The sequence below is a fragment of the Scyliorhinus canicula genome, chromosome 1 (assembly GCF_902713615.1).
Source record: "Scyliorhinus canicula chromosome 1, sScyCan1.1, whole genome shotgun sequence".
Lineage (NCBI taxonomy): Eukaryota > Metazoa > Chordata > Chondrichthyes > Carcharhiniformes > Scyliorhinidae > Scyliorhinus > Scyliorhinus canicula.
The window spans coordinates 70,745,070-70,773,031 of NC_052146.1; the positions used below are offsets into that span (position 1 = coordinate 70,745,070).

The 27,962-nt window shown below is 49.3% G+C and overlaps 1 protein-coding gene across 2 annotated transcripts in view; it reads left to right on the plus strand.

Moving 5' to 3' along the window:
• The window catches only part of LOC119963680 (protein HIRA), a 140,061-nt gene that overhangs the window by 46,866 nt on the left and 65,233 nt on the right, over positions 1–27,962 (plus strand). For both annotated transcript variants that reach the window (XM_038792998.1, XM_038793005.1), the window contains exons 11-13: positions 772–877; positions 2,573–2,785; positions 21,589–21,674. In XM_038792998.1, the coding sequence (XP_038648926.1) occupies positions 772–877; positions 2,573–2,785; positions 21,589–21,674 (405 nt within the window). The remainder of the gene's footprint in view (positions 1–771; positions 878–2,572; positions 2,786–21,588; positions 21,675–27,962) is intronic.

A 27,962-nucleotide genomic window follows, 5' to 3' on the forward strand; every position in this document is an offset into this window, starting at 1 on the left:
ATAAAGAATACAATTCAAAAGGGGGTCCAGGAGCAGAGGGAACTGGATGTATAAGTGCATAAGAAAGTGATGGTGGCAGGACAGGTTGAGTGGTTAATAAAGCACACAGTATTCTAAGCTTATTAATTTTGTGCATAAAGTATAAAAGCAATCAGGTTATGTTGAACTTGTATAAGATAATAGTTCATCCTCAGCTGGAGTATTGTGTCTATTCTTGGCACCATTTTAAGAAAGTTGTGAAGGCATTGGAGAAAATGCAAGAAGATCCACAGAAATGTTTCCAGGGAAGAGAAACTTCAGTTATGAAGATAGATTGGAAAAGTTGGGACTGCTTTCCTTGGAGAAGAGAGTACTGAGAGGAGAGATTTGATAAAGGTATTCAAAATTATGAGGGGTCTGGTTAGTGTAGATGGGGAGAAACTCACGAAAGAATTGCGAATGAGAGGGCACAAATTTAAAACAATTGGCAAAAGAAGCAAAAGTGACATAAGGAAAAACGTTTTCATGCATTGAGTGGTTGGGTCTAGAATACACTGCTTAAGAGTGTGGTGGAGCCAAGCTCAATTGAGGCATTCAAAGGGGGATTAGACGGTTATTTGAGAAGGAAGAATGTGCAGGGCTACATGGTGGGAAAATAACAATAGATGAATTGCTCATTTGGAGAGCCAAATCAGATGCGATGGACCAAATGGCCGCCTCCTTGTGCTGTGACAATTCTGTGAATTTATGAAGCCGTTAAATGTACATTTGTTTTTATGATCTCTACACCAGGACTTTGACTGGTTTAGGATTGCTAGTGTGCTCCATGGATGGGACGGTGGCGTTTCTGGATTTCTCACAGGAAGAGCTGGGCGATCCACTAACTGAGGAGGAGAAGGTAATGCGGAGTTATGCTGAGCTTACTAGTTCTCTGATTCCATTTAAAGTATACCTAGAAATTCAGAAGCGGCAAACACAGTACATCCATATACCCTGTATTCTCAATGACATGCACATCCCCAGGTTGCTTGTAAATTTATCTGGCAACCCACAGAGAAATAATTTTGTTCATCCATTGAGTGGTATGGCATCAGTCTCCTAGAACCTGAATCTCCCAGGTATTTTGCGTGATGAGAAGCACTCATAATTTGAAATGAAGAAGACATGAGCTGCCAATCCCACCGTTTTGCCAGGTTGTGTACAACTTGTAGTTAAATGAAACCTCCCGATTTGCCCCTCCTTCCAAAGGGTTGAAAATATGCACAGGTAAAAATTTCTCCGAACGTCCATTGAATTGTTGGATGAAATGTCATGTGATGGTGGTGCACTGAAAATCTGGAGGGAGTAGGTTGTGCTGGATACTGAGTGGTGGGCCTCCAGGGTGCGGGGCACCATATTGATGGAGCAGTCTTTCCTCAGAGACCAGAAGAATATAGCTTTCCATCACCTACAACGAGTATTTCTGAGCGATTCACAACAGCCTGAAGATTCCACAGGCTTCAATGTCTTTCTTAATCGTGCTCCAAGGAGATGAAGGAAGTAAATGGGAATAAAACTGTATAGGGACACAGTTAAGCTGTTTCATGGACATTATACAGATGAGAGATCTGTGTCTTAATCACCAATCAATTTCACTTGCGTTCATTTTTAGCACTAAAATACCTACTCTGTCTGTTCTGTACAACATTGGGCATCAATCCAAACTAGCTGTCTCTTCTACCTAAGACACTTCTGTAGGGTTGGTTAACTCAGTTGGTTAGATGGCTGGTTATGATGTGGAGCAACAGCATAGGTTCAATTCCCGTACCAGCTGAGGCCCCGTCTTCTCAGCCTTACCTCTCGCCTGAGGTGTGATGACCCTCAGGTTAAATCACCACCAATCAGTTCTGAAAGGAGAGAGCAGCCTATGGTCCGAGGGAACTATGGTGGCTTTCACTTTTTCTTTCTCAATTTATTTGGGCATAACAATTACCATAAATATTTGTGTTAAGATGCATATTGGGTGACACTACTGGAACAATGACATATTTTAATTGAAATGTTTTATTTAATTTCAATTAAATCTGAGTTCAGCAATATGTAGGTTTCCTGCCTTTGTACTCATGGCCTAAATTGCACCAGCAGATTTATTAACTGCATATTCATTTAGCTCCTACAGGGATCTGTTCCTCTCATTATTGTTCAGAGCAAATGTCTTGATATGCTGCTCTTTCACCTCACTGCATCATGTATTTGAGTTCAATCTGGAAAGAGAAACCTGCTTGGTGGTTTTCAAGAGTTGTTTGATTTTGATTCATTTCAATCCAAGGTAGAGTTAATTAAACTGCAGTTTAGTTTGTACTTGGAAATTATTGCTGCAAGAGTTACCAAACATTGCATAAAGTCTAGAAATGTCTTAATGTATGCAAACAGTGCACTACCACATGACATGTAGAGCGAGCATTCTCACTGGTAGCAGAGGCAAATCTGGTTATGAGAGCATTTAATATTTCCCTTAAAGGCAATGTATGACTCTTGACTTAGCTTTACTATGCAAAGTGTTCGCTATTAGCAGGTGAGACAAATCTTCCATTGTTTTACCCCTATCTTGTAGAACATGATTCATCAGAAGACCTACGGCAAAAGCCTTGCGATTACAACAGAGCAGCAACTATCCACCACCATTATTGAGAATCCAGAGATGCTGAAGTACCAACAGCAGCAGAAAGAATTGCAGGAACAGAAGAATGCTTTAGGTTCCAGGGAGCTGATGGCTCCCAAGGTCGCAAATATGCTGAATGGAGAGAGCCTCGAGGATATTCGAAAGGTAATCGATTTTAACCAAAACACAAATGAATGCTAAGTAAAATAAAATATTGCGGATGCTGGAAATCTGAGACAAAAACAGAGAATGCTGGAAAAAACTCAACAGGGTCTGGCAGTATCTGTAGAGAGAGAAACATAGTCAATATTTCAAATCTATATGTCTCTTCAGAGCTGAATGGGGGTAGAAATGTGATAAGAACATAAGAACTAGGAGCAGGAGTAAGCCATCTGGCCCCTCAAGCCTGCTCCGCCATTCAATGAGATCATGGCTGATCTTTTGTGGACTCGGCTCCACTTTCCGGCCCGAACACCATAACCCTTAATCCCTTTTTTCTTTAAAAAACTATCTATCTTTACCTTAAAAACATTTAATGAAGGAGCCTCAACTGCTTCACTGGGCAAGGAATTCCATAGATTCACAACCCTTTGGGTGAAGAAGTTCCTGGATTATGTAGTTGGAGAGCGAGGTGGAGCAGAATAGAGGGTGAAGGATAGGTGGGTGCTTAGGAGAGATTGACAAAGATGTCAAGATCACAAATCAAAGGGAATGTTAATGGTAATGTTAAAGGCTAAGAATGGTGCTAATAAAAGTAAGGTAGCAGAATGTGTTAATGGCAGAACAAGGGTCAGACTCTGCAGTATTTTGCTTTTCCTCTTTTATAAATGTTCTTCAAGGCTTGCAAATTCCAGTGCATTCATAGTACAGTAGTCCCCCGTTATACCGCGCTCCGCAATACCGCGGTTCGCGATATACCGCGGGGGGGCTTATGGACCCCAACTGTCAGTTGTGTCAATTTCAGCGGCCGGCTGATTATTTCAGTGAGAGCAGCTTCCCTCTCTGGATCAAAGAGAGCCGGCCGCTGAAATTGACACTGCCGGCTGCTCTCTCCCTCCAATCAGAAACATTAAAACTTAAAAGTTGGATTGGAGGGAGAGAGCAGCGGGCAGTGTCAATTTCAGCGGCCGGCTCACTTTGATCCGGAGAGGGAAGCTGCTCTCTCACTGAAACAATCAGCCGGCCACTGAAATTGACACTGCCGAGGTGGGGGGCGGGTGTGGGGGGGGGGGAGAAGAGGGGGGCGGGTGTTGGGGGGGGGGAGAAGAGGGGGGGCGGGTGTTGGGGGGGGAGAAGAGGGGGGGCGGGTGTTGGGGGGGGGAGAAGAGGGGGGGCGGGTGTTGGGGGGGGGAGAAGAGGGGGGGCGGGTGTTGGGGGGGGTAGAAGAGGGGGGCGGGTGTTGGGGGGGAGAAGAGGGGGGGCGGGTGTTGGGGGGGGGAGAAGAGGGGGGGGCGGTTGTTGGGGGGGGAGAAGAGGGGGGGCGGGTGTTGGGGGGGGAGAAGAGGGGGGGCGGGTGTTGGGGGGAGAGGAGGGGGGCGGGTGTTGGGGGGGAGAGGAGGGGGGCGGGTGTCGGGGAGACCCCCCTGTGGGTGTGGGGGAGACCCCCCCTGTGGGTGTGGGGGAGACCCCCCCTGTGGGTGTGGGGGAGACCCCCCTGTGGGTGTGGGGGAGACCCCCCCCTGTGGGTGTGGGGGAGACCCCCCCCTGTGGGTGTGGGGGAGACCCCCCCTGTGGGTGTGGGGGAGACCCCCCTGTGGGTGTGGGGGAGACCCCCCTGGGGGTGTGGGAGAGACCCCCCTGGGGGTGTGGGGGAGAGAGGGTGGACCTGCGGGTGTTGGGGGAGAGAGGAGGGCCCTGCGGGTGTTGGGGGAGAGAGGAAGGCCCTGCGGGTGTTGGGGGAGAGAGGAAGGCCCTGCGGGTGTTGGGGGAAAGAGGGGGGGCCCTGCGGGTGTTGGGGGGGGGGGAGAGGAGGGGGGGCGGGTGTTGGGGGGGGGGAGGAGGGGGGTGGGTGTGGGGGAGACCCCCCTGTGGTGTGGGGGAGACCCCCCTGGGGTGTGGGGGAGACCCCCCTGGGGGTGTGGGGGAGACCCCCCTGGGGGTGTGGGGGAGAGAGGGTGGACCTGCGGGTGTTGGGGGGAGAGAGGAGGGCCCTGCGGGTGTGGGGGGAGAGAGGAAGGCCCTGCGGGTGTTGGGGGAGAGAGGGGGGCCCTGCGGGTGTTGGGGGGGGAGAGGAGGGGGGCGGGGTGTTGGGGGGGGGGGAGGAGGGGGGCGGGTGTGGGGGAGACCCCCCTGTGGGTGTGGGGGAGACCCCCCTGTGGGTGTGGGGGAGACCCCCCTGTGGGTGTGGGGGAGACCCCCCTGCGGGTGTTGGGGGAGAGAGGGGGGCCCTGCGGGTGTTGGGGGAGAGAGGGGGGCCCTGCGGGTGTTGGGGGAGAGAGGGGGGCCCTGCGGGTGTTGGGGGGGGGGAGAGGAGGGGGGCGGGTGTTGGGGAGGGAGAGGAGGGGGGCGGGTGTTGGGGGGGGAGAGGGGGGGGGCGGGTGTTGGGGGGGGGAGAGGAGGGGGGCGGGGGTTGGGGGGGGAGAGGAGGGGGGCGGGTGTGGGGGAGACTACCCTGGGGGTGTGGGGGAGAGAGGGTGGAGCTGCGGGTGTTGGGGAGAGAGGAGGGCCCTGCGGGTGTTGGGGGAGAGAGGGGGGCCCTGCGGGTGTTGGGGGGGGGGGGGGAGAGGAGGGGGGGGGGTGTGGGGGAGAGAGGGTGGAGCTGCGGGTGTTGGGGAGAGAGGAGGGCCCTGCGGGTGTTGGGGGAGAGAGGGGGGCCCTGCGGGTGTTGGGGGGGGGGGGAGAGGAGGGGGGCGGGTGTGGGGGAGACCCCCCTGTGGGTGTGGGGGAGACCCCCCTGTGGGTGTGGGGGAGACCCCCCTGGGGGTGTGGGGGAGAGAGGGGGGCCCTGCGGGTGTTGCGGGAGAGAGGGGGGCCCTGCGGGTGTTGGGGGGGAGAGGTGGGGGGGCGGGTGTTGGGGGGGAGCGGGTGTGGGGGAGACCCCCTGGGGGTGTGGGGGAGAGAGGGTGGACCTGCGGGTGTTGGGGGAGAGAGGAGGGTCCTGCGGGTGTTGGGGGAGAGAGGGGGGCCCTGCGGGTGTTGGGGGAGAGAGGGGGGCCCTGCGGGTGTTGGGGGACGGGGGAGGAGAGGGGGGGGAGGGGGCGAGCCGGAGGGTGTGGGGAGGGGCGAGCCCGAGGGTGTGGGGGGACAGGGGGCGAGCTGGACGCTGTGGGGGAGAGCAGGAGGGTGTGGGGGAGAGGGAGCGAGCCGGAAGGTGTGGGGGGAGAGGGGGCGAACCGGAGGGTGTGGGGGGAGAGGGGGCGAGCCGGAGGGTGTTGGGGGGGGGGAGAGGGGGCGAGCCGGAGGGTGTGGGGGGGAGAGGGGACTAGTTGGAGGATGTGGGGGGAGAGGGGGCGAACCGGAGGGTGTGGGGGAGAGAGGGGTCTAGTTGGAGGATGTGGGGGGAGAGGGGGCGAGCCGGAGGGTGTGGGGAGGGGCGAGCCGGAGGGTGTGGGGGGACAGGGGGCGAGCTGGACGCTGTGGGGGAGAGCAGGAGGGTGTGGGGGAGAGGGAGCGAGCCGGAAGGTGTGGGGGGAGAGGGGACGAACCGGAGGGTGTGGGGGGAGAGGGGGCGAGCCGGAGGGTGTTGGGGGGGGGGCGAGCCGGAGGGTGTTGGGGGGGGGGGGGGAAGAAGGGGCGAGCCGGAGGGTGTGGGGGGAGAGGGGTCTAGTTGGAGGATGTGGGGGGAGAGGGGGCGAGCCGGAGGGTGTGGGGGGGAGAGGGGACTAGTTGGAGGATGTGGGGGGAGAGGGGGCGAACCGGAGGGTGTGGGGGAGAGAGGGGTCTAGTGGAGGATGTGGGGGAGAGGGGGCGAGCCGGAGGGTGTGGGGAGGGGCGAGCCGGAGGGTGTGGGGGGACAGGGGGCGAGCTGGACGCTGTGGGGGAGAGCAGGAGGGTGTGGGGGAGAGGGAGCGAGCCGGAAGGTGTGGGGGGAGAGGGGACGAACCGGAGGGTGTGGGGGGAGAGGGGGCGAGCCGGAGGGTGTTGGGGGGGGGGGCGAGCCGGAGGGTGTTGGGGGGGGGGGGGAAGAAGGGGCGAGCCGGAGGGTGTGGGGGGAGAGGGGTCTAGTTGGAGGATGTGGGGGGAGAGGGGGAGAGGGGGCGAACCGGAGGGTGTGGGGGGAGAGAGGGGTCTAGTTGGAGGATGTGGGGGGAGAGGGGGCGAGCCGGAGGGTGTGGGGAGGGGCGAGCCGGAGGGTGTGGGGGGACAGGGGGCGAGCTGGACGCTGTGGGGGAGAGCAGGAGGGTGTGGGGGAGAGGGAGCGAGCCGGAAGGTGTGGGGGGAGAGGGGCCGAACCGGAGGGTGTGGGGGGAGAGGGGGCGAGCCGGAGGGTGTTGGGGGGGGGGGGGGGAAGAGGGGGCGAGCCGGAGGGTGTGGGGGGAGAGGGGTCTAGTTGGAGGGATGTGGGGGGAGAGGGGGCGAACCGGAGGGTGTGGAGGAGACCCCCCTGTGGGTGTGGGAGAGACCCCCCTGGGGGTGTGGGGAGAGAGGGTGGACCTGCGGGTGTTGGGGGAGAGAGGAGGGCCCTGCGGGTGTTGGGGGAGAGAGGAAGGCCCTGCGGGTGTTGGGGGAGAGAGGGGGGCCCTGCGGGTGTTGGGGGGGGGGGGAGAGGAGGGGGCGGGTGTTGGGGGGGGGGGGGGGGGGGGCGGGGTGTGGGGGAGACCCCCCTGTGGGTGTGGGGGAGACCCCCCTGTGGGTGTGGGGGAGACCCCCCTGTGGGTGTGGGGGAGACCCCCCTGGGGGTGTGGGGGAGACCCCCCTGGGGGTGTGGGGGAGACCCCCCTGGGGGTGTGGGGGAGAGAGGGTGGACCTGCGGGTGTTGGGGGAGAGAGGAGGGCCCTGCGGGTGTTGGGGGAGAGAGAAAGGCCCTGCGGGTGTTGGGGGAGAGAGGGGGGCCCTGCGGGTGTTGGGGGGGGAGAGGAGGGGGGCGGGTGTTGGGGGGGGGGGGAGGAGGGGGGCGGGTGTGGGGGAGACCCCCCTGTGGGTGTGGGGGAGACCCCCCTGTGGGTGTGGGGGAGGACCCCCCTGTGGGTGTGGGGGAGACCCCCCTGTGGGTGTGGGGGAGACCCCCCTGTGGGTGTGGGGGAGACCCCCCTGTGGGTGTGGGGGAGACCCCCCTGTGGGTCTGGGGGAGACCCCCCCTGCGGGTGTTGGGGGAGAGAGGGGGGCCCTGCGGGTGTTGGGGGAGAGAGGGGGCCCTGCGGGTGTTGGGGGAGAGAGGGGGGCCCTGCGGGTGTTGGGGGGGGAGAGGAGGGGTGCGGGTGTTGGGGGGGGGGGAGAGGAGGGGGGCGGGTGTTGGGGGGGGAGAGGAGGGGGGCGGGTGTTGGGGGGGGAGAGGAGGGGGGGGGTGTTCGGGGGGGAGAGGAGGGGGGCGGGTGTGGGGGAGACTACCCTGGGGGTGTGGGGGAGAGAGGGTGGACCTGCGGGTGTTGGGGAGAGAGGAGGGCCCTGCGGGTGTTGGGGGAGAGAGGGGGGCCCTGCTGGTGTTGGGGGGGGGGGGGAGAGGAGGGGGACGGGTGTTGGGGGGGGGGGGAGAGGAGGGGGGCGGGTGTGGGGGAGACCCCCCTGTGGGTGTGGGGGAGACCCCCCTGGGGGTGTGGGGGAGAGAGGGGGGCCCTGCGGGTGTTGCGGGAGAGAGGGGGGCCCTGCGGGTGTTGGGGGGGAGAGGTGGGGGGGCGGGTGTTGGGGGGGAGCGGGTGTGGGGGAGACCCCCCTGGGGGTGTGGGGGAGAGAGGGTGGACCTGCGGGTGTTGGGGGAGAGAGGAGGGTCCTGCGGGTGTTGGGGGAGAGAGGGGGGCCCTGCGGGTGTTGGGGGAGAGAGGGGGGCCCTGCGGGTGTTGGGGGACGGGGGAGGAGAGGGGGGGGGAGGGGGCGAGCCGGAGGGTGTGGGGAGGGGCGAGCCGGAGGGTGTGGGGGGACAGGGGGCGAGCTGGACGCTGTGGGGGAGAGCAGGAGGGTGTGGGGGAGAGGGAGCGAGCCGGAAGGTGTGGGGGGAGAGGGGGCGAACCGGAGGGTGTGGGGGGAGAGGGGGCGAGCCGGAGGGTGTTGGGGGGGGGGGAAGAGGGGGCGAGCCGGAGGGTGTGGGGGGAGAGGGGTCTAGTTGGAGGATGTGGGGGGAGAGGGGGCGAACCGGAGGGTGTGGGGGGGAAAGGGGTCTAGTTGGAGGATGTGGGGGGAGAGGGGGCGAGTCGGAGGATGTGGGGGGAGAGGGGGCGAGCCGGAGGATGTGGGGGGAGAGGGGGCGAGCCGGAGGGTGTGGGGGGAGAGGGGGCGAGCCGGAGGGTGTGGGGGGAGAGGGGGCGAGCCGGAGGGTGTGGGGGGAGAGGGGGCGAGCCGGAGGGTGTGGGGGGAGAGGGGGCGAGCCGGAGGGTGTGGGGGGAGAGGGGGCGAGGCGGAGGGTGTTGGGGGGGGAGAGGGGGCGAGTCGGAGGATGTGGGGGGAGAGGGGTCTAGTTGGAGGATGTGGGGGGGAGAGGGGGCGAGCCGGAGGAAAAAAAAAGAAATTGACACTGCCGGCTGCTCTCTCCCTCCAATCAGAAACATTAAAACTTAAAAGTTGGATTGGAGGGAGAGAGCAGCCGGCAGTGTCAATTTCAGCTGCCGGCTGATTTCAGTGAGAGCAGCTTCCTTCTCCGGATCAAAGTGAGCCGGCCGCTGAAATTTTAATTGGATCCACGATGGGGGTTTTAAATTTATTTAAAAATCTATGCTAGCGCTTCCCATTGTGAGTCTACGGGGGTCTGACCTCTCCCCCCGCCCCCCGTAGACTCACAATGGGAAGCGCTAGCATAGATTTTTAAATAAATTTAAAACCCCCATCATGGATATCCGCGGCTCGGATACAACGCGGGTGGCTGTCTTGGACCCCAACACCCGCGTTATAAAGGGGGACTACTGTATACATTTGAAGACCTTGCGGTCATCTCCAGTTCTTATCTAATGTGTACCCGCTACAACAATTTTTCCCAAACGATTTAGCAATGTTGAACTCCATATACTTACACGTGTATACACTCACCGAGACAGACCGACACACAAACACACATAGATACAGACACACACACACACCAACAGAGACAGACGCACAGAGACAGACACATACCAAGACAGGCACACTGGCGCGCACATACAGACAGACACACAGACACAAACACATACAGACACACACACACAGGCAGATACACACACAGGCAGATACACAAGAGACACGCAGACAAACACATACAGACAGACACACACATGTACACACGCCGAGACACACAGGCACACATACACGCAGATGCTCAGGCAGACACACACACAGACAGGCACACAGACACACATACAGATAGACACAGGAACGCTGATAAAGACTGACACATAGAGACACACACATACATATAGCACGGTAGCGCAGTGATTAGCACAGTTCATAGCTCCAGGGTCCCAGGTTCGATTCCTGGCTTGGGTCACTGTCTGTGCAGAGTCTGCACTTTCTCCCCATGTCTGCCTGGGTTTCCTACGGGTGCTCCGGTTTCCTCCCACAGTCTAAAGATGTACAGGTTAGGTGGATTGGCCATGTTAAATTACCCTTGGTGACCAAAAAGGTTAGGTGGGGTTACTAGGTTACAGGAAAAAGTTTAAAGGATGGGCTTAAATGGAGTGCTCTTTCCAAGGGCTGGTGCAGACTCGATTGGCCGAATGGCCTCCTTCTGCACTGTAGATTCTATGATTCTATATGCACACACACATACAGATACACACACACTGAGCCAGACAGACGCTCACACGCACGCGGACAAACACAGATATTCAGACAGACATGCAGACAGATACGTAGAGACACAGACACACACACACACACAGGCACCTCACATACATCGCACACACACACACAGGCACCTCACATACATCGCACACACACCAGACACACATCCCACGCACCCACTGGCAAATAGGCGCAGAAACGCACTAAAGTTTGAAGTCATCACTCACCTTCCCAACTTGACAATTTTTCCCCGCACTCTAGATGCAACAGTTAGTGACACCTGCCTGTGATTTGTTGTGGAATTTGAGTCTGAAATAGCGGGGCTGGCTGAGAAACATTCTGACATCTGGTGTTTCCAGATTTTGGAGTTCTGGACTCGAGGTTACAGTTGTATGTGTTTTATTGACCACTGTTTAATGGGATTCATTGGAATACTCAAGTATTCCACGGTTTAATTGGTTTTCACTTGGACCCTTGAATACATGAACTTAGGAAGTCTTTTTATCTTTTTTTAAAGAACCTTTTGGTTCTGTTGTCAGGTGGATGTACCTTTAAGAAATGTGTGTTTATCAAATAGCTGCAGTGATGCCAGTGTGTGGGTGGAGCTGGGCTGTATTTCTGTCGTTCACTTTCGTTTTGAGTTGTAAAGCTGCTTTGTGGCTCTGTTTTTGGTTTCGTTTTCCGAGTTGGAGAGCTGTATTTAAAGCAAGCAGACGTGTAATGATCTCTCTACAAGCTAAAGAATGTCTTCAGCTCACTTGATGATTTCAAAGTAATACCTGCTTCTGTAGATAATTGAAACCTGCTGTCTTTGTTAAAAGGATTTAACTTATGGATGTTGAAAGGTATTAAGGGTTACCTATAGAGTATTGTATCTGTGTGGTTACATGTGTTGGGAGTTGGTAAGATGTTTACTGTGTGTTTATAAAATGTTATGTTAACTGATTTCATAGAATAAACATTGTTTTGTTTTAAAAATACTTAAGGTCTCTGTTGCATAACACCTGGAGAGTGGACCCTTGTGCTCCTCATAACCAAGATCTATTAAAAGCCATGGGTTAGGTGAACTCCATGATATACTTTGGAGTTTCCTAAACCCTGGTCCATAACACTATTCATTGACCATGCTTCCCTCGAACTCGACATGAGAGGTATTTTGTGCCTTTACTATAATGTTTCCACAACAATGAAGTTCAATTAGCTAGGAGCATCTAGCTACCTTAGTACAACATTCACTTTAAATATATTGGGAAAATTAAATGCAAGCAACATATCCCTCTTTCCTGAACATACCCTGGTGATTATGTAAAATCTCTTCAATAGGACAGTGTTAATAGAGTGCATTTAATTTAATCTTTTGCAATGTTCCTTTATTTTTTGCATTTATTTAATTTGTGGCACAAGAATCATGAAATCCTTACAGTGCAGAAGGGGCCATTCGGCCCATCAGGTCTGTACTGATCCTTTATAAGGTCACCTTACTTAGGCCCAATACTTCGCCCTATTCTGCAACTCCACTCTAAGGGGCAGTTTACCATTGCAATCCACCTAACCTGCACATGTTTGGACTGTGGGAGGAACCCGGAGCACCCGGAGGAAACCCACGCATACACTGGGAGAATGTGCAAATTCCACACAGGCAAGTTACCTGAGGTCGGAATAGAATCTGGCCCTGTGAGGCAGCAGTGCTAATCATTGTGCCACACAGTCCCGCCCAAATAAAATAGAGTAACACAAAGGTGTCCAGTTCCATTTGCCTAAGCTTGCTATTTGTTTCTGAAGAGTTGCATATCGAGCTGATAACTGTAATCCTCAGCAAATATCTCACATCTGAATTTATGATGGAAGGAAGGTAATTGATGAAGCAGTTGAAAGTGATTTGGCTTAAGACACTGCATGATAAGCTCTCGCTGATTGACCTCCAGCCACCACAACTTTGTGGTAGGTATGACTCTAGCCAGTGGAGAGGTTCCCTCCTTATTCCCATTGACGTTCATTTTACTCCGGCTCTTTGATACTGCACTTAGTCAAATGCTGTCTTGATGTCAAGGGCAGTTACTTTCACCTGACTTCTGGAGTCTGGTCCTTTGCCTATGTTTTGACCAACTCTGTAATGAAGTCTGGAACTGGGTGGTCTTGGCAGGGCACAAACTGAACATCAATGAGTGGGCTTTTGCTGAGTGAGTGTCACTTGATCACAGTGTCAGTGGTGGATTCCATCACTTTGCTGATGATTGAGAGCAAAGTGAGTGGTGGCAATTTATCAAATAGGTTTTGTCCTGCTTTTGTTTGTAGACTGAACATATTGTAGCAATTTGTGATTAGATGCCAAAATTGTAGTTGAACTGGGACAGTTTGGCTAGAGGCAAAGCTGGTTCTGGAACATAAGTGTTCAGTGTTACAGCTGGGGTGTTGTCGTGGCCCGAAGCCTTTGTTGTAACCAGTGTACTTGGCTGTACTTTGATATCATGAGGAGTGAATCGTATTGTTTGAAGACTGGTCTCAGTGATGCCGGGGACTTCATGAGTAGGCCAAAATGGACCATCCATAGAATTTACAGTGCAGAAGGAGGCCATTCGGCCCATCGAGTCTGCACCGGCTCTTAGAAAGAGCACCCTACCCATTTGACACTTCTGGCTGAAAATGGTGCAAATGTTTCTGCCTTGTCTTTTCCAATTCTGCTTGACTCTACCATCATTGTGGATGGTGATGTGCGTGGAGCTGTCCTGCTCATTCACTATTTAATTGCCTATCATGCACAATTGGATGTGGCATCAATGCAAGCTTTCAATCTGTTCCATTGGTGTGTAATCGCTCAGGTCAAATCCGTTCCACTGTTAGCATCAATGTAGTCCTGTGTTGCAGCCTCACTGGGTGACACGCCATATTTGGTATTCCTGGTCCTGCCATGCTGTCCAACACTCGTCGGTAAAACAGGTTTATTCCCCTGGCTTGATCATAATGGTTAAGTGAGGAGATTACAGAATATAATGGTTTTCAATCCCCCACCGCTCATGTCTCGGTGTCTAGATTAAAATGAAATCTATTTCATTTAGCATGATGCTGATAGTACCACACAATGCAATGGAGGATGCCCACAGTGTAAAGACAAGATTTCATCTCCACAAGGGCTGTGTGATGAATACTGATACCAATCCTGTTCTAGATAGATGCATTTGTAGGTAAATCGATGAGGACAAGCTCCATTAGGCTATTCTCTTGCGTTGACTCTCTGACCACCTGGCACAGGCTAAGTTTGGCACCTTTGGCCTTCAGGCATCACTCTTGATGATGGGCAATGAAATATCTCACCCACAGCATGTTGCCAGTCTCAGTGCTTTTTCTAAGTGATGTTCAATATGGAGAAGTATAGATTCATCAGCTGAGGGAGGATGGGAGGAGGTTTCTTTGCCCATGTTTGATCTGATGCCCATGTTTGATCTGATGCCATGAGACTACATGGAGTCTGGAGTCAAGCTCTGGTGGTTCTGTCCTGCCACTTGGAGGAGTTTGGGAGGTTGGCTGAAAGCTATGATTCTGTATGCACGTCTATGTCAGGCTGCTGTTTAACTAGTTTTTGGGGCAGCTCTCCCAGTTTTGGCACAAGACCAAGTCTGGAGTACTTTTCAGGTGTGCCCTTTTCGGCTTTGGTGCTGGGAGGTCTGTTTGATTTTATTCTTGTTTTTCGTAGCAGTTTGGCACAACTGAGTGAATTGTTTGGCCATTTCAGGGGTCACTTAAAGTCAAACACACAATATATGACTCTGGAGTCACGTAGAGTTCAGATCAGGTAAGGGTGACAGATTTTCTTCCAAAGGACATTGGTGAACCAGATGGATTTTTATGAAAATGTAATAGCTTCCTGGCCACGTTACTGATGCCAGCTTTTTATTCCAGATTTATTTAATGGGGAGAGTTACAGAACAAAGAGATCGAGGAGTACAGGTTCATAGCTCCTTGAAACTGGAGTTGCAGGTGGACAGGGTGGTGAAGAAGGCATTCAGCATTCGAGGTTTTATTGGTCAGAATATTGAATACAGGAGTTGGGACGTCTTGTTGAAGTTGTACAAGACATTGGTAAGACCACACATGAAATACTATGCTCAGTGCTGGTCACCCTATTACAGGAAGGATATTGTTAAACTAGAAATAGTGCAGAAGAGATTTACGAGGATGCTACCAGGACTCAATGGTCTGAGTTATAAGGAGAGGCTGAATAGGTTGGGACTTTTTTCCCTGGAGCGTAGGAGGCTTAGGGCTGATCTTGTAGGATCTATAAAATAATGAGGAGCATAGATAAGGTAGTCAACACCTTTTCCCAAAGGTAAAGGAATTAGAGGGCGTAGGTTTAAGGTGAGAAGGGAGAGTTACAAAAGAGACCAGAGGGGAACTTTCTTCATACACAGTATGGTGAGCATTGGAATGGGCTGCCAGAGGCAGTGATAGAGGCGGGTGCAATTTTGTCCTTAAAAAAGCTGTTGGACAGTTACATAGGCAGGGTGGGTATCGAGGGATATGGGCCAAAAACGGGCAAGTGGGACTAGCTTAGAGATAGAAACTGGGTGGCATGGATCAGCTGGGCCGAAGGGCTTGTTTCCATGCTGTAAACATCTATGACTCTAATTAATGGGATTTAAATGTCTAGGCTGCCATGTGAATCCCGTAACATAACCACCGTGCTACTGCACACAATATAGTTCAAAAGAAATTCATTGGCCGTAAAGTGCTTTGGGGTGACCTGAGGTCACAAAGGCACGATAAAAATGCATGTTCTTTGTTTCTTTCCTCCCAGTTGCTCTCAAGTGCCCTGTACAGTTTCATCAAAGTTCCTTACTTTTTTATTCCAATCTTATTCAAAGTGGTAGGTGGTAATTAGTGGGCCCGCAGAGATCAGTGCTCGGGCCTCAGCTGTTCACAATATACATGAATGATTTGGATGAGCGAAACAAATGTAATATTTCCAAATTTGCTGATGGCACAAAACTTGGTGGGAATGTGCCTCAAGGTGATTTGGACAAGTTGAGTGAGTGGAGAAATTCATGGCAGATGCAACATTCTGTGGATAAATTTGAAGTTATCCACTTTGGATAGAGAAACATAATGGCAGAGTGTTATTTAAATGGTGATAAATTGGGAATCTGGGTGTGCTAGTACACCAGTCACTGAAAGCAAGCGTGCAGATACAGCAAGCCGTTCGGTAGGCAAATTATATGTTGGCCTTTGTTGCAAGAGGATTTGAGCACAGGAGCAAGGATGTCTTACTGCAGTAGGGTGAGACGACACCTGGAGTATTGTGTGCAGTCTTGGTTTCCTTATACTTGCCATAGAAGGAGTGCAGCAATTGTTCACCAGACTGATTCCTGTGGTAGGATTGTGGTATGAGGCGACATTGAGTTGGCTGTGTCTGTGTTCACTGGAGTTTAGAAGAATGAGAGGGGATCTAATTGAAATTCTGACAGGGCTGGATAGACTGGATGTAGAATGGGTTTTCCTCTGGCTGGAAGATGGGGGACGGTGTGGGGGAGCGCCTAGAACAAGGGGTCACAGTTTCAGGATATGGATAGGCCATGTAAGACGAGAAGAAACTCCTTCACTCGGAGGTTGGTGAACCTGTAGAACACTCTATCACAGAAGGCAGAGGAGGCCAAGTTGCGAATATATTTACAAAGGAAATAGATTTCTCAACTCGAAAGGTGTCAAGGGCTATGGGGAGAGTATGGGAGAATGGTGTTGGGATAGAGGATCAGCCATGATATTGAATGGCGAAGCTGGCTGGAAGGGTCAAATGGTCTCCTCCTATTTTCTCTTGTTTTATTCGACTTGCAGTAAATGACAATATTCCATTTACCTTCCTAATAACTTGCTGCATCTGCATCCTATCTTTTTGTAATTCATTTACCAGACAGCCAGATTCATCTGTATCACCAAATTTTGCAACCTCTCTCTACTTAAATAATATACTGCTTTCTTCCTGTCAAAGTGGACAATTTCACATTTCCCTACGTTATGCTCCATCTGACAGATTTTTGTATTCCTATTTTTTTTATTTAACTTATCTGTTTCCCTTTGCAGACTTCTTATGTCCTCTTCACAAATCTCTGACTTCCTTTGTGAACAGCAAATTTAGCAACTATGCATTTGGTCCCTCATTCATTGTTACAGATTGTAAATGGTTGAGGCCCCAGCACTGATCCCTGTGGCACTTTTCCTTTATTTGTTCATGGGATGTGGGTGTCGCAGGCAGTGCCAGCATTTATTGCCCATCCCTAATTTCCCTTGAGGGGACAGTTAAGAGTCAACTACATTGCTGTGGTCTGGAGTCACATGCAGATTTCCTTTCCTAAAAGACATTAGTGAACCAGATGGGTTTTTATGACAATCGATAATGGTTTCATGGTCATCATTAGACTTTTAATTCCAGATTTTTATTGAATTCAAATTTCACTCTCTGCAGTGGGGGGATTTGAACCTGGTCCCCAGATCATTACTCTGGGTCTCTGGTTAACTAGTCCAGCAACAATACCCTCAGCCACCACCTCCCCAGTTAAAGCTTGCAAACACCCATTTATCCCTACTCTCTTGGCAGCACACTCGTCCAAAGTAAAAGTCATCATCATGAAGCCCCATGCTATATCATCGCTGTAGTTGCAGACTTTAGGTGACAGCTTTCTTTAAGGGGTGACTAAGAAACAGCATTAAGATATTACAAGCTTCATATTCAACTATGCACTTCTTAAAATAATAGTGGAAATAACAGTCAAAATATATATAGTTATGCTCCTGCACCAAATGTACCTCAGCCACATGCATAACCAGAGACGAACACTCGGGCAGTATATTCAAATTTAGCAAATCAGCCATCCTAAGCCTCTTTGGACAAGATTTCCCAATCCATGCCGAAGTCGGATACAGTGGGCGGAATTCTCCGCTCCCGGGAAAAATCAGGACGGCCATCGTGAACTCGGCCGAGTTTCACGACGGCCTCGGAGGCCACTCCTCTCGCCGTATTCACCCCACCCGGGGGGCTAGGAGCGCCGCTCCGTTATTTTCGGTGGCCGGGCCTTGACGCTGCGTCAAGGCGGCGCGCCGAGAATGACGCGATGGTGGCGCCTATGTGACGTCAGCCGCACATGTGCAGGTTGGCCGGCTCCAGCCCGCGCATGCGCAGCTGACATCATTATGGCCGACGGCTCAAACCCGCGCATGCGCAGTGGCCGTCTTCCCCTCCGCTGCCCCGCAAGACGTGGCGGCTTGATCTTGCAGGGCGGCGGAGGGGACAGAATGCGTCCCGTTGAGACGCTGGCCCGACGATCGGTGGGCACCGATCGCGGGCCAGTCCCCTCCCAAGCACGGCCGTGGTGCTCACTTCCCTCTCCGCCCCCCACAAGCCACAACGGGCCTTTGGCGCCCATGTTCACGACGGTAGCGATCAGGTGTGGTTGCCGCCGTCGTGAAACGGTCGCGAACGGCAGGCCGCTCGGCCCATCCGGGTCGGAGAATCGCTGGCCGCCGTGAAAAATGGCGAGCGGCGATTCTTCCGAGCGGGGGGTAGGAGAATCGCGGGAGGCGCCAGGTGGGCGTGAAATGAGTCGCCCGGCCCTCCCAAGATTCTCCCACCCGGCGTGGGGAGCGGAGAATCGCGCCCAGTGGGTCTCAGTCCACTGGGAATAGCTTTGAAATTACCCAAGCCGAAGTTAAAAGTGGAATAAGGACATTTTCATCCCATAAGTCTGTGCTGGATTTAACCCATGCTATGGAAGTGAAAGGCCATTGTCTAACCAAATACAGTTCATTTTGTATATCATGTTCATTACTGCCTGAAGTAGTACTAATACCTCGCAATGGGGCACTGTACCTACTTTCAGCAGTAAGGTCCAATTAATAATTTTCAATATTTTTCATATTTCATCAAAGGGAAACCTACAAAGAAGATATTTAAGTTCCAACAAATTGAAGTGATTTGTGCAGATTCCTACCATAGAATTTATATAATGTCCGATGTAACCTTGTATGTTCCAGTTAGCAGCAGTTCTGCTTCTGAAGTAAGCTTTTTCTTTTCTCTGCAATTGGAAAACAGTCTGCTCTGTAACGCTTTACCAAAGTTTATGGTTTTTTTTTCCATGCTAACCTCTAAAGCAAGTACCAACCAAATTTGTGCGTTATCTAATGCTTTCAGGGTTGAACATCCATTTTCTGTTTGGTGTAGCTTTGCGGAAGCCTGTCACCAAACTGCTGAGAGAAATTCTGTTTTCCTATGCAGAGCATAATTTCTCTTTGTAGAGGGACATGCACCACTTTAGCCCAGAAGTCTTAGGCACAGATTACAAAGAGCCAAGGCTTAGGAACCCACAAGTGTGAATGGGGGCACTGTGGATTTCAATCACCTAAAAATGTGTGCCATGTCAGCACAATGCACCAGGAATCTTTTTTTGCTTGTTCTGCAAAAGCCACACTACTTGTTAAGGCATTGGCTTGCAGGGTCAATCTAGGATTGAGCTGGAAAAATCCCAGCCTCTCAGAAAACAGTCAACCCCTCCAGGTCCCACAATCAGCACAGCTTCTGAGTACTGTACACCTGTGTAGCTCAGGTATTTGATAACTAAAGATTAATTAAGTTCCAGTCAATCTTCACAATGATTTATAACTTGCATTTTAAAAACTAAATTCAAGGGACGTGTCGCTGGCTGGGCCAGCATTTATTGCCCATTCCGGATTACCCTTGAGAAAGTGGTGGTGAGCTGTCCCTGTCATTTAGGTACATCCACAGTGTTAGAGAGGGAGTTTGACCCAGCGATGGAATGGCGGTATATTTCCAAGTCAGTATGGTGAGTGGCTTGGAGGGGAACAGCCAGCTGGTTGTGTTCCCATGTGCCTGCTGTCCTTGTCCTTCCAGATGATATTGGTCATGGGTTTGGAAGGTGCTGTCTAGGAGGTTTGACCTCTAAGAGAAACAGCTTCCATGTACAATATCATAAAGAAAGATAATGCTTGTTCTCTTTGGAGCATACAGATATGATGGCAATGAAAAGATCAGCTGATCCATTGCACCTCCCCCGCAATCATGATAGCTGAAACCTCCAGGGCAGCACGGTAGCATAGTGGTTAACACAGTTGCTTCACAGCTCCAGGGTCCCAGGTTTGATTCCCGACTGGGTCACTGTCTGTGCGGAGTCTGCACGTTCTCCCCATGTCTGCGTGGGTTTCCTCCGGGTTCTCCGGTTTCCTCCCACAGTTCAAAGATGTGCGGGTTAGGTGGATTGGCCATGATAAATTGCCCATGCTAAATTGCCCTTAGTGTCCAAAAAATGTTAAGTGGGGGTTACTGGGTTACGGGGACAGGGTAGATACGTGGGCTTCAGTAGGGTCCTCTTTGGAAGGGCTGTGCAGACTCGATGGGCCGAATGGTCTCCTTCTGCAATGTAAATTCTATGATTTCTATGTCTAGACCACCCCCACTGGCGACCCCCACCTTGACTCCAGCAGCCATAAAATCTACTAAATCTACTGGTGTATGCAAACAAAAAATCTTCTGGAAATGGTATTTCAGGCCTCCTGAAGCAATTGAACCCAGTCCAGGTGATCACTAAATCTACATACTTTACCTGTTAATCCTCTCAGCTGCAAGCGGACAGAAACTTCTGTCTGAGCCAAGAACTAGTCTTGGCTTCCTCTTGAAGGCATGATCGTTCTCTTTGTCTCTCCTGCCCTGTTATTTAATTGATGAATTGGATGACTATAATGTAAGTTTTGCCAACAATTATTTCACTTCATTGATATTTCTTTGGTTGTGAAGTATTTTGGAGAATCTTGAGATATGATTGAGCATTAGATAAATTCAAGTTTTAATTTTCTTTCTCTGTTAGGCTGCTGAATCTGTAATTGCTTTCTCTTTATAGTTCAATAGTACCTGAATCTTAAACACAAAGATGAGTTAGACATCATAAAGCTATTACTTCAACCTTTGCCTCAGGCAGACTGGTCTTAATTTGTCTTGCAGGTCAGTTGCCCCAGTTGGTCATGTTTCAAATTTATTTTCCCGTTTTTCCTCCGATTTATTATTGGTTGCGTTTGTCACTGGAATGACTTGTCACTGGCTGACTCTAAAGTACAGTAAGAAGTCTTACAACACCAGGTTAAAGTCCAACATGTTTGTTTCAATCACTAGCTTTCGGAGCACTGCTCCTTCCTCATTCACCTGAGGAATGAGCAGTGCTCCGAAAGCTAGTGTTTGAAACAAACATGTTGGACTTTAACCTGGTGTTGTAAGACTTCTTACTGTGCTCACCCCAGTCCAACGCCGGCATCTCCACATCGTGACTCTAAAGTGGCATTAATGGCAGTTGTTCTGAATTGCTATTTGTTGAGATCATCACGTCTGGTGATTTCCCCTCAGCCTCGCTCTGCCCCCTTGGTCTGTTGGAACCCATAAACCCTCTTCAGATGGTGTAATCACAGTGCTTTATCTTGGATGTAGTTGAATCTGATATGGAATATCTGTTCTCCTCACTGACTACCAGGTATTAACAAAATTAATAATGATTATGAGATAATCTTATAAACTGTGTTGTACATAGCTGGAGTAGTTCATACAGCACAATGGAACAGAGTATTACATGAAGTACAATCATTAACAGGTTGTAAAGTTGAATAAGATTTTTCCTAATGGATAGACTGTTGCTTATTATTAGATGGATGAATTACCATCCTGCAACAGAAGGTTGCGTTGTCCAGGTCACTGTTATATAGCTGGCTGGTGTAATATGATGCAGCTTGTTTCCAGGGGGTGTTATGTTTCAAAGACCTCATGAAAGGTGGCGGGGTTGCCCATCATCAGAATTTTTCTGCATGACAATTGTAGCAGCTAGTGCAATGTTCTGAAAGATATTTTACTCCCATCAAATTTAATGTTTCGTTTTGAAAGATTTGTTTACTTTTGAATGGAGGATTCTCTTTAGCACTGTGTTCTCTGTGGTCTGAGAGATTAAAAGAGCAGTTTGAATAAACTGAGCAGTTTAAGAAAACTAATTAACAGCCTTGGCCACATTACTGGGAGCTTCAGTGGAAGCAAATGGTGTGCTGGATAATAGCGTCTGAAATGTCTTTCTCTCTCTTTTCCCCTTTTATAGAATTTATTAAAGAAGCAGATTGAAACTAGGACAGCTGACGGACGGAGAAGAATCACGCCCTTTTGCATTGCTCAGTTAGACACGGGGTAAGAGGTCTTTTCAATCCTCTTTTGAAAAGTTTTGAAATGTTACTGCACAGTTAAGAATCCACGAGGAAACCCATCAAGAAAATATTATTCTAAGATGCATGTGTGTTTCATGCTAAATACAGAACTGGGAGTGAGTAAAAAGCAGTAACTTAAGTCTGTTTTGTTCAGTTATTTTCAGAGATCTGCATCCTAGCTTGATGTCTTTCAGCCCCTGTCAATTAATTACAGATTTGTAACTTTCCCAGCCAATGACTTTGGCGCCCCTTTTAATATGCATTATGGCCAGCTCAGTTTTATAAACCACCTCTTGATTGTGCAACTAGGAAGGCTCAAACTCAGCAGGTCATTGTGTTGAGATTACCATGTTAACAGAGGGAACCTCACTTAGCACCAGCTTTGTCACACTATGTATAAGTACTGATATTTTATCTTGGGATTGGTGGAAACAGAGTATTTGACAGTTGTTCTGTCTGGATGATTCAGAGCTGTGGCTTAGTGTCACTGAACACTTTGCAGCAGAAAGCGTTCCACATGTGATTCTGCTTGAACTGATTTGATTTTCCAGCAATTGCTCAACCCTTGGGAGTGTAAGATGGAAGCTGCAGTAAGGTTCATGGCCACTAAATGTTGCAAGGCTACACTGGGAGACCGGTTATGGCTGAGTGGGTTCTTTTGATTGCTGGAGAAGCTGCTGCTGGTTAAACAAAGAGGGGAAACATGAGGTATTTGCCGCTGGCAGTGACCTGGTTGTGTTTACAGTGCAATGTTCTGAACTTTATTAGTGAGTGTTCTCATAAGAAAATGAGAAATAGGAGCAAGAGTAAACTATATGTTCTGCCATTCAATATGATAATTGGTAACCAAAGATGCAGAGAGCACAGTGGGAAATATTTAAAACTGTGTGCAACAGAGCCCAGGAAAAATGTAAGCTGCTAAAAACAAGAACAAACTAAACACTAATGAGACATTATAGATGAATAAAGATATGAGGGGAAAAAACTTGAAGGTAAGGGAAGGGACTTCAACTGAGTACATGGATATGAGAGGAAAGCAAAATGAGAATATGGAGAGACGAGGAGAACAGTCAAAATATTAGGAAAACAAAGAGAAATTATGAAATTAAATTATATCAAGAAGCTTAAAACAATAATGTAAACTATTATATTGGCATGTAAACATAAAAAAGTAAAGTTAGGGTGGCAGTGGTGCAGTGGAATTGTCATTGGACCTAGTAATCCAGAGACGCAGAGCAAGATCTGGGGACCTGGGTTCAAATCTCGCCACGGCAGAAATTTGAATTCAACAAAAAGTTGGAATTAAAAACTCTAATGATGACCATGAAACCAACATTGATTATTGTCCTTTGGGGATGAAAATCTGCCGGCCTTATCTGGTCTGGCCCACATGTGACTCCAGGTGCCATTTGAAATGGAGGGCAGTTAGGGATGAGCAATAAATGCTGGTCAGTGATGCTCACGTCCTGTAAAATGAATTTTTAAAAAATGGTCAGATTAATAACACAGGAAGCAACAGTGAATAGTAGGAATCAAGTCTCAGCAGACTGCATGGCACTGCGCCAATCAATATTGGTGAAAACCCTGCAATTGTGCACAATCTTATGCTGATATGGGGATGTTGGAGGGATGTATGAAAGGATTGAGAAAGCACTGAACCCAGTAATAACCAAATCAACTCCCTTGAAGACAGGGATGATCACCACTGAAACTAGCAAGCAGGCGGAAAGGTGGGTCAAGCATTACCTTGAACCCTATGCAACAGAGAACATTGTCATCGAAGAAGCTCTCACAGCTATTTCAGGCATTCCTATCATGGAGGAGCGGGAGAGTGAGCCCACCATAGTAGAGCTCAACAAGGCCATTGACATCATCCCATAGAAATGTCATCTTCCATCAACATTTACATCTCACTCTGGAGGTCGTTGACAGCTTCATATAACTTGGATCAACATTTATCAACAGCCTATCCTTTGATGCTGAAATCAGTGCCAAGATTGCTAAGGCCACAGCTATCATGTCAAAGTTGAGTGTGAACAAACTAACCAAAAATAAAAAGCTCCTGTGTACCGGGGTTGTGCTCTTAGCACCTTCCTTTACAGCAGTAAAGCGTGGCCAACTTAGGTGAGCAATGTGGCTGAAAAGCTCTCGTTTCAGCTGCCTGAGACAAATATTGGGAATCCCCCGGAACACAGACTGCTGAATCTGGAAGTGCACCAGTGTGCAGTGATCCCTAGCATGTTTGCCCTCTTGTGTGAGCGTTGACTCCATTGGCTGGGTCATGTGAGCCAGCATTGGATGATGGCTACATTGTCAAAGACAATGGCAAGCGTGCTATTGGCACAAGACAAACAGATCACCCAAGTCTGCAGGGCAAAGATGTCTGCAAGCAACACCTAAAGTTGATAAAGGAATTTGAGTTGATGCATTGCAAATCTTTGCTGTCGATTGCAGCGCCTGGAGACATACAGTCAGGAAAGGTGTGGAAAAAGCAGAGGGCAATGAAATGACCAGGAGGTGGAAAAGAGTAGTAGTCGAAAAACTTTGAAAAACATCTGTAAACCAGAAGTATAATAATGAATAGTCAACATGAATTTAAAAAGAAAAGGTCTTGCTTGACCTTGAATTCTTTAAAGACGTAACAAACAGAGAAAACAGACAAGGGTAATGTAGTAGATGTATTACATTGATATTTCCAAAAGGCCTTCGATAGGATACTATATAACAGACTAATGAATAAGGTCAGAGCATGCAGAGTTAGAAGACACGTAGCAGAATGGGGAAAGGCAGAATACAGTGTATGGGGTATTTTTATTCGTTCATGGGATGTAGACGTGCAGGCTGGGCCAGCATTTATTGCCCATCCCTAAATGTCCTTGAGGCGGTAGTTGAGAGTCGACCACATTGCTCTGGATCTGGAGTCACATGTACCCCAGAATCACATGTACGCCAGAGCAGGTAAGAATAGTAGATTTCCTTCTCTAAAGGACATTAGTGAACCAGATGTTTTTTTATGATAATCGCCAATGGTTTCATGGTTGCCGTTAGACTTTTAATTCCAGATTTTTATTGAATTAAAATTTCACCATCTGCAGTGGCTGGATGTGAACCCGGGTCCCCGAAGCATTACTTGGGTCTCTGGTTTACTAGTCAAGTGACAATACCACTATCCCATCACCTCCCCCAAATTGGTAACTATGCATTATGGCAGAAGGTGGGAAGTAGATGTCACAATGATCAGTGCTGGGACTCCTGTTGTTCATAATTTATATTAATGATTTGGACTTTGGAATAAAAAACACAATATCTAAGTTAGCAGACAGGGCAGCATGGTGGTGCAGTGGTTAGTACTGCTGCCTTACAGCTCCAGGGTCCCGGGTTCAATTCCGGCCTCAGGTGACTGTGTAGAGTTTGCACTTCTTCCCTGGGTCTGTGTGGGTTTCTCCGGGTGCTCCGGTTTCCTCCCACAATTCAAAGATGTGCAGGTTAGGTGGATAACCCCTTAGTGTCCAATAGATTAGTTGGGGTTACTGGGTTAGGGGGATAGGGTGGAGGCGTGGGTTTAAGTAGGGTGCCCTTTCCGATGGGCCGAATGGCCTCCTTCTGCAGTGTAAATTCTATGATTCTATGGAATTGGGAGGGATAGACAATATTGAGGAGGATGGAAACTAATTCTGATAAAAATACTAATAAGCTTGGATGACCATACATCTAGCAACTGAATTGCAACATAGTTAAGTCTACACTTTTGTAAGAAAAATAAGTAAGTCACATTTTACTTAGAAGATAAGAATGTTGAGCAGCCGAGGAAGCTGAGAGAGCAAGTACGTGAATTACTAAAGGTCGTGACACAGATCTATAAGGCCATGAAAAAAGCCAACCAACCATTGGGGTATGTTTCCAGAGAGATAGAGTGGACCTAGGTAGAGTTCTCTTTCAGAGGGTCATTGCAGGCTCAATAGGCTATGATTCTATGTTGATTCTAAGATTCAAAGATTGAGTCTCCTTTCTCTTCAGAAGAGATGGCTGATCAAATAAAGGTATGTAAAATTCTGATGTATTTTGACACAGTAGACACAGAGCATCTATCTCCACTTATAGAGAAATGCAAAACTGGGGCCTTCAAGAAATCAGATTGTAAATTCAGAAGAGATTTCTTAACCTAGTATGTAGTGAAATTGTGGAATTTGATGTCACAGGAGATGAAGATGAAGAGTATAGATACATGTAAGAAGAAGTCCGACAAGAATATAAGGGAGACAGGAATAGAGGGTTATAGAATCAAAGAATGGTTACAGCAGAGAAGGGAACCATTCTGTCCATTGAGTCGATACTGGCCCTTTGCAAATCACAGTTAGCTAGTCCCCGCTACCCTTTTTTCCATAACCTTGCAGATGCTTATTCAATTCCTTTTTTTTGCAGATGTTTATTTAATTCCCTTTTGAAAGCCATGAGTGAATCTTCCTTCATCACTCACTCGAGGCATATATTCCAAATCCTAACAACGTGCCACGCAAAAACACTTTTCCTTAGGTTGACGTTGGTTCTATTGCCAATCATTTTAAGTCAGTGCCCTCTGGGTCTTGAACCTTCCGCTAGCGGGAACAATTTCTCTCTATCTATTCTCTTTAGACCCTTCAAGATTTTCAACACCTCTATTGAATCTCCTCTCAACCTTCTTTAAGGAGAATAACATCCCTGAAGCCCCTCGCCCCGGAACAATTCTCGTAACTCTTTTCTGTAGCCTCTCTTTCACCTTCATAGCCGTCTTAAATTACATGCCAAGAATTGGATGCAATACTTCAGTTGAGACTAACTTGCATTTGGATCCCATGTGCATTTTTAACCACTTGTCGAACCTGCCCTGCTAGACTTCCATAATTTGTGAACATATACACCCAGGTCTCTCAGTACCTGCAACCTTCTTGTGGAATTGTATCTTTTTGTTTGTACTAGCAAACACCCAGAAAACATGAGTAATTTCATTGGAATCCCATGTCCTCACCCACCATTCAATTCTATTCTTTCCATTGTTATGGGCGAGGTGTTTTCAGAACCCCAAAATGTATCATGGAGTTCAACCAACCCCCACCTTCAATGGATTGTTGCTTTTGAAGCACACGGCTTGTTCCCCAGGCGTGGTATTGCAATTATGGACATGTGGTTTTTAAAACAAAATAATGTTTATTCCATGAACTCAAATTAACCTTTTAAATAAACATTGGATCACTTAACACCCCTTACTTCAAAGATCACCCCGAAAATAATACATTACCCAATCCTGCAAACTGTTCCTTTACACATTCAAAAGACTTAACAAACCTTCAAAAACAAACATGAAGTTACATTCAATATATTTATAGTCTTTGGATTTGCAGACATCAGCAGACCAGCTCGGTGTTTCTTCCTGCAGCTCTCAGCAAAACACACAGACACTCCCAGCTGCTCTCTCAAACTGAAACTAAAACTCCCAAAAAGCAGAAGTGAGCTCAGCTCCCCCCGTGACATCACTTCAGTAATATGATCAGCTTCAATTTCTTAAAGGTACATTTCTTAAACATCCAATTCTTAAAGGCACTCTCACATGACACCATGCCATCCTCTGCTATAGCCTTTCACGCCTCCCATGTCATTTCATCCATCTAATGCAGTCCCCTCTCTCCTGTGCCATGCCCTTCCTCCCCTGCCATCCTCTCTCACCCATGCCATCCACTCTCAAGGCATTTCCATTTTGACCTCAGTCAACATATAGTTGGTAAACACTATTTGCCTTTAGCAAATCCGTGCTGTATTTCCCTAATTAATCCACACTTGTCCAAGTGACTATTGATTTTGTCTAGGATCAATGTTTCTAAAAGCTTTCTCACCACAGAGGTTAAACAACTGGCCTGGAATCGGGATCACCACTGTAACGGACGCCTGGTCAGCTCTCAACTGTGGCAGAGAGACTGTACCAGAACAATTACTTTAAAGTTTTAAGACGGTGCGGAAAGATTGATTATTTCCAGGAGTGATAAAATAAGAAATAGGACTTGGTTATTTTAGAAACAAACTTTATGAAAACAAAAGAAAACAATATTTAAACTTTTAAACTTCAACCCTAACAATAACCAATTACATGTAGTTTCTGAACCTTAACCCACTAGTTCCCATTAAACAGCACTTTACAGAACATGCAGCTCTCATGCCACTTACACCAGCAGACAAAGTCAATACATGCATTTACGAAGCAATTTTATTTCTGTTAGGGACATTCGTTCCAAACCCTTTT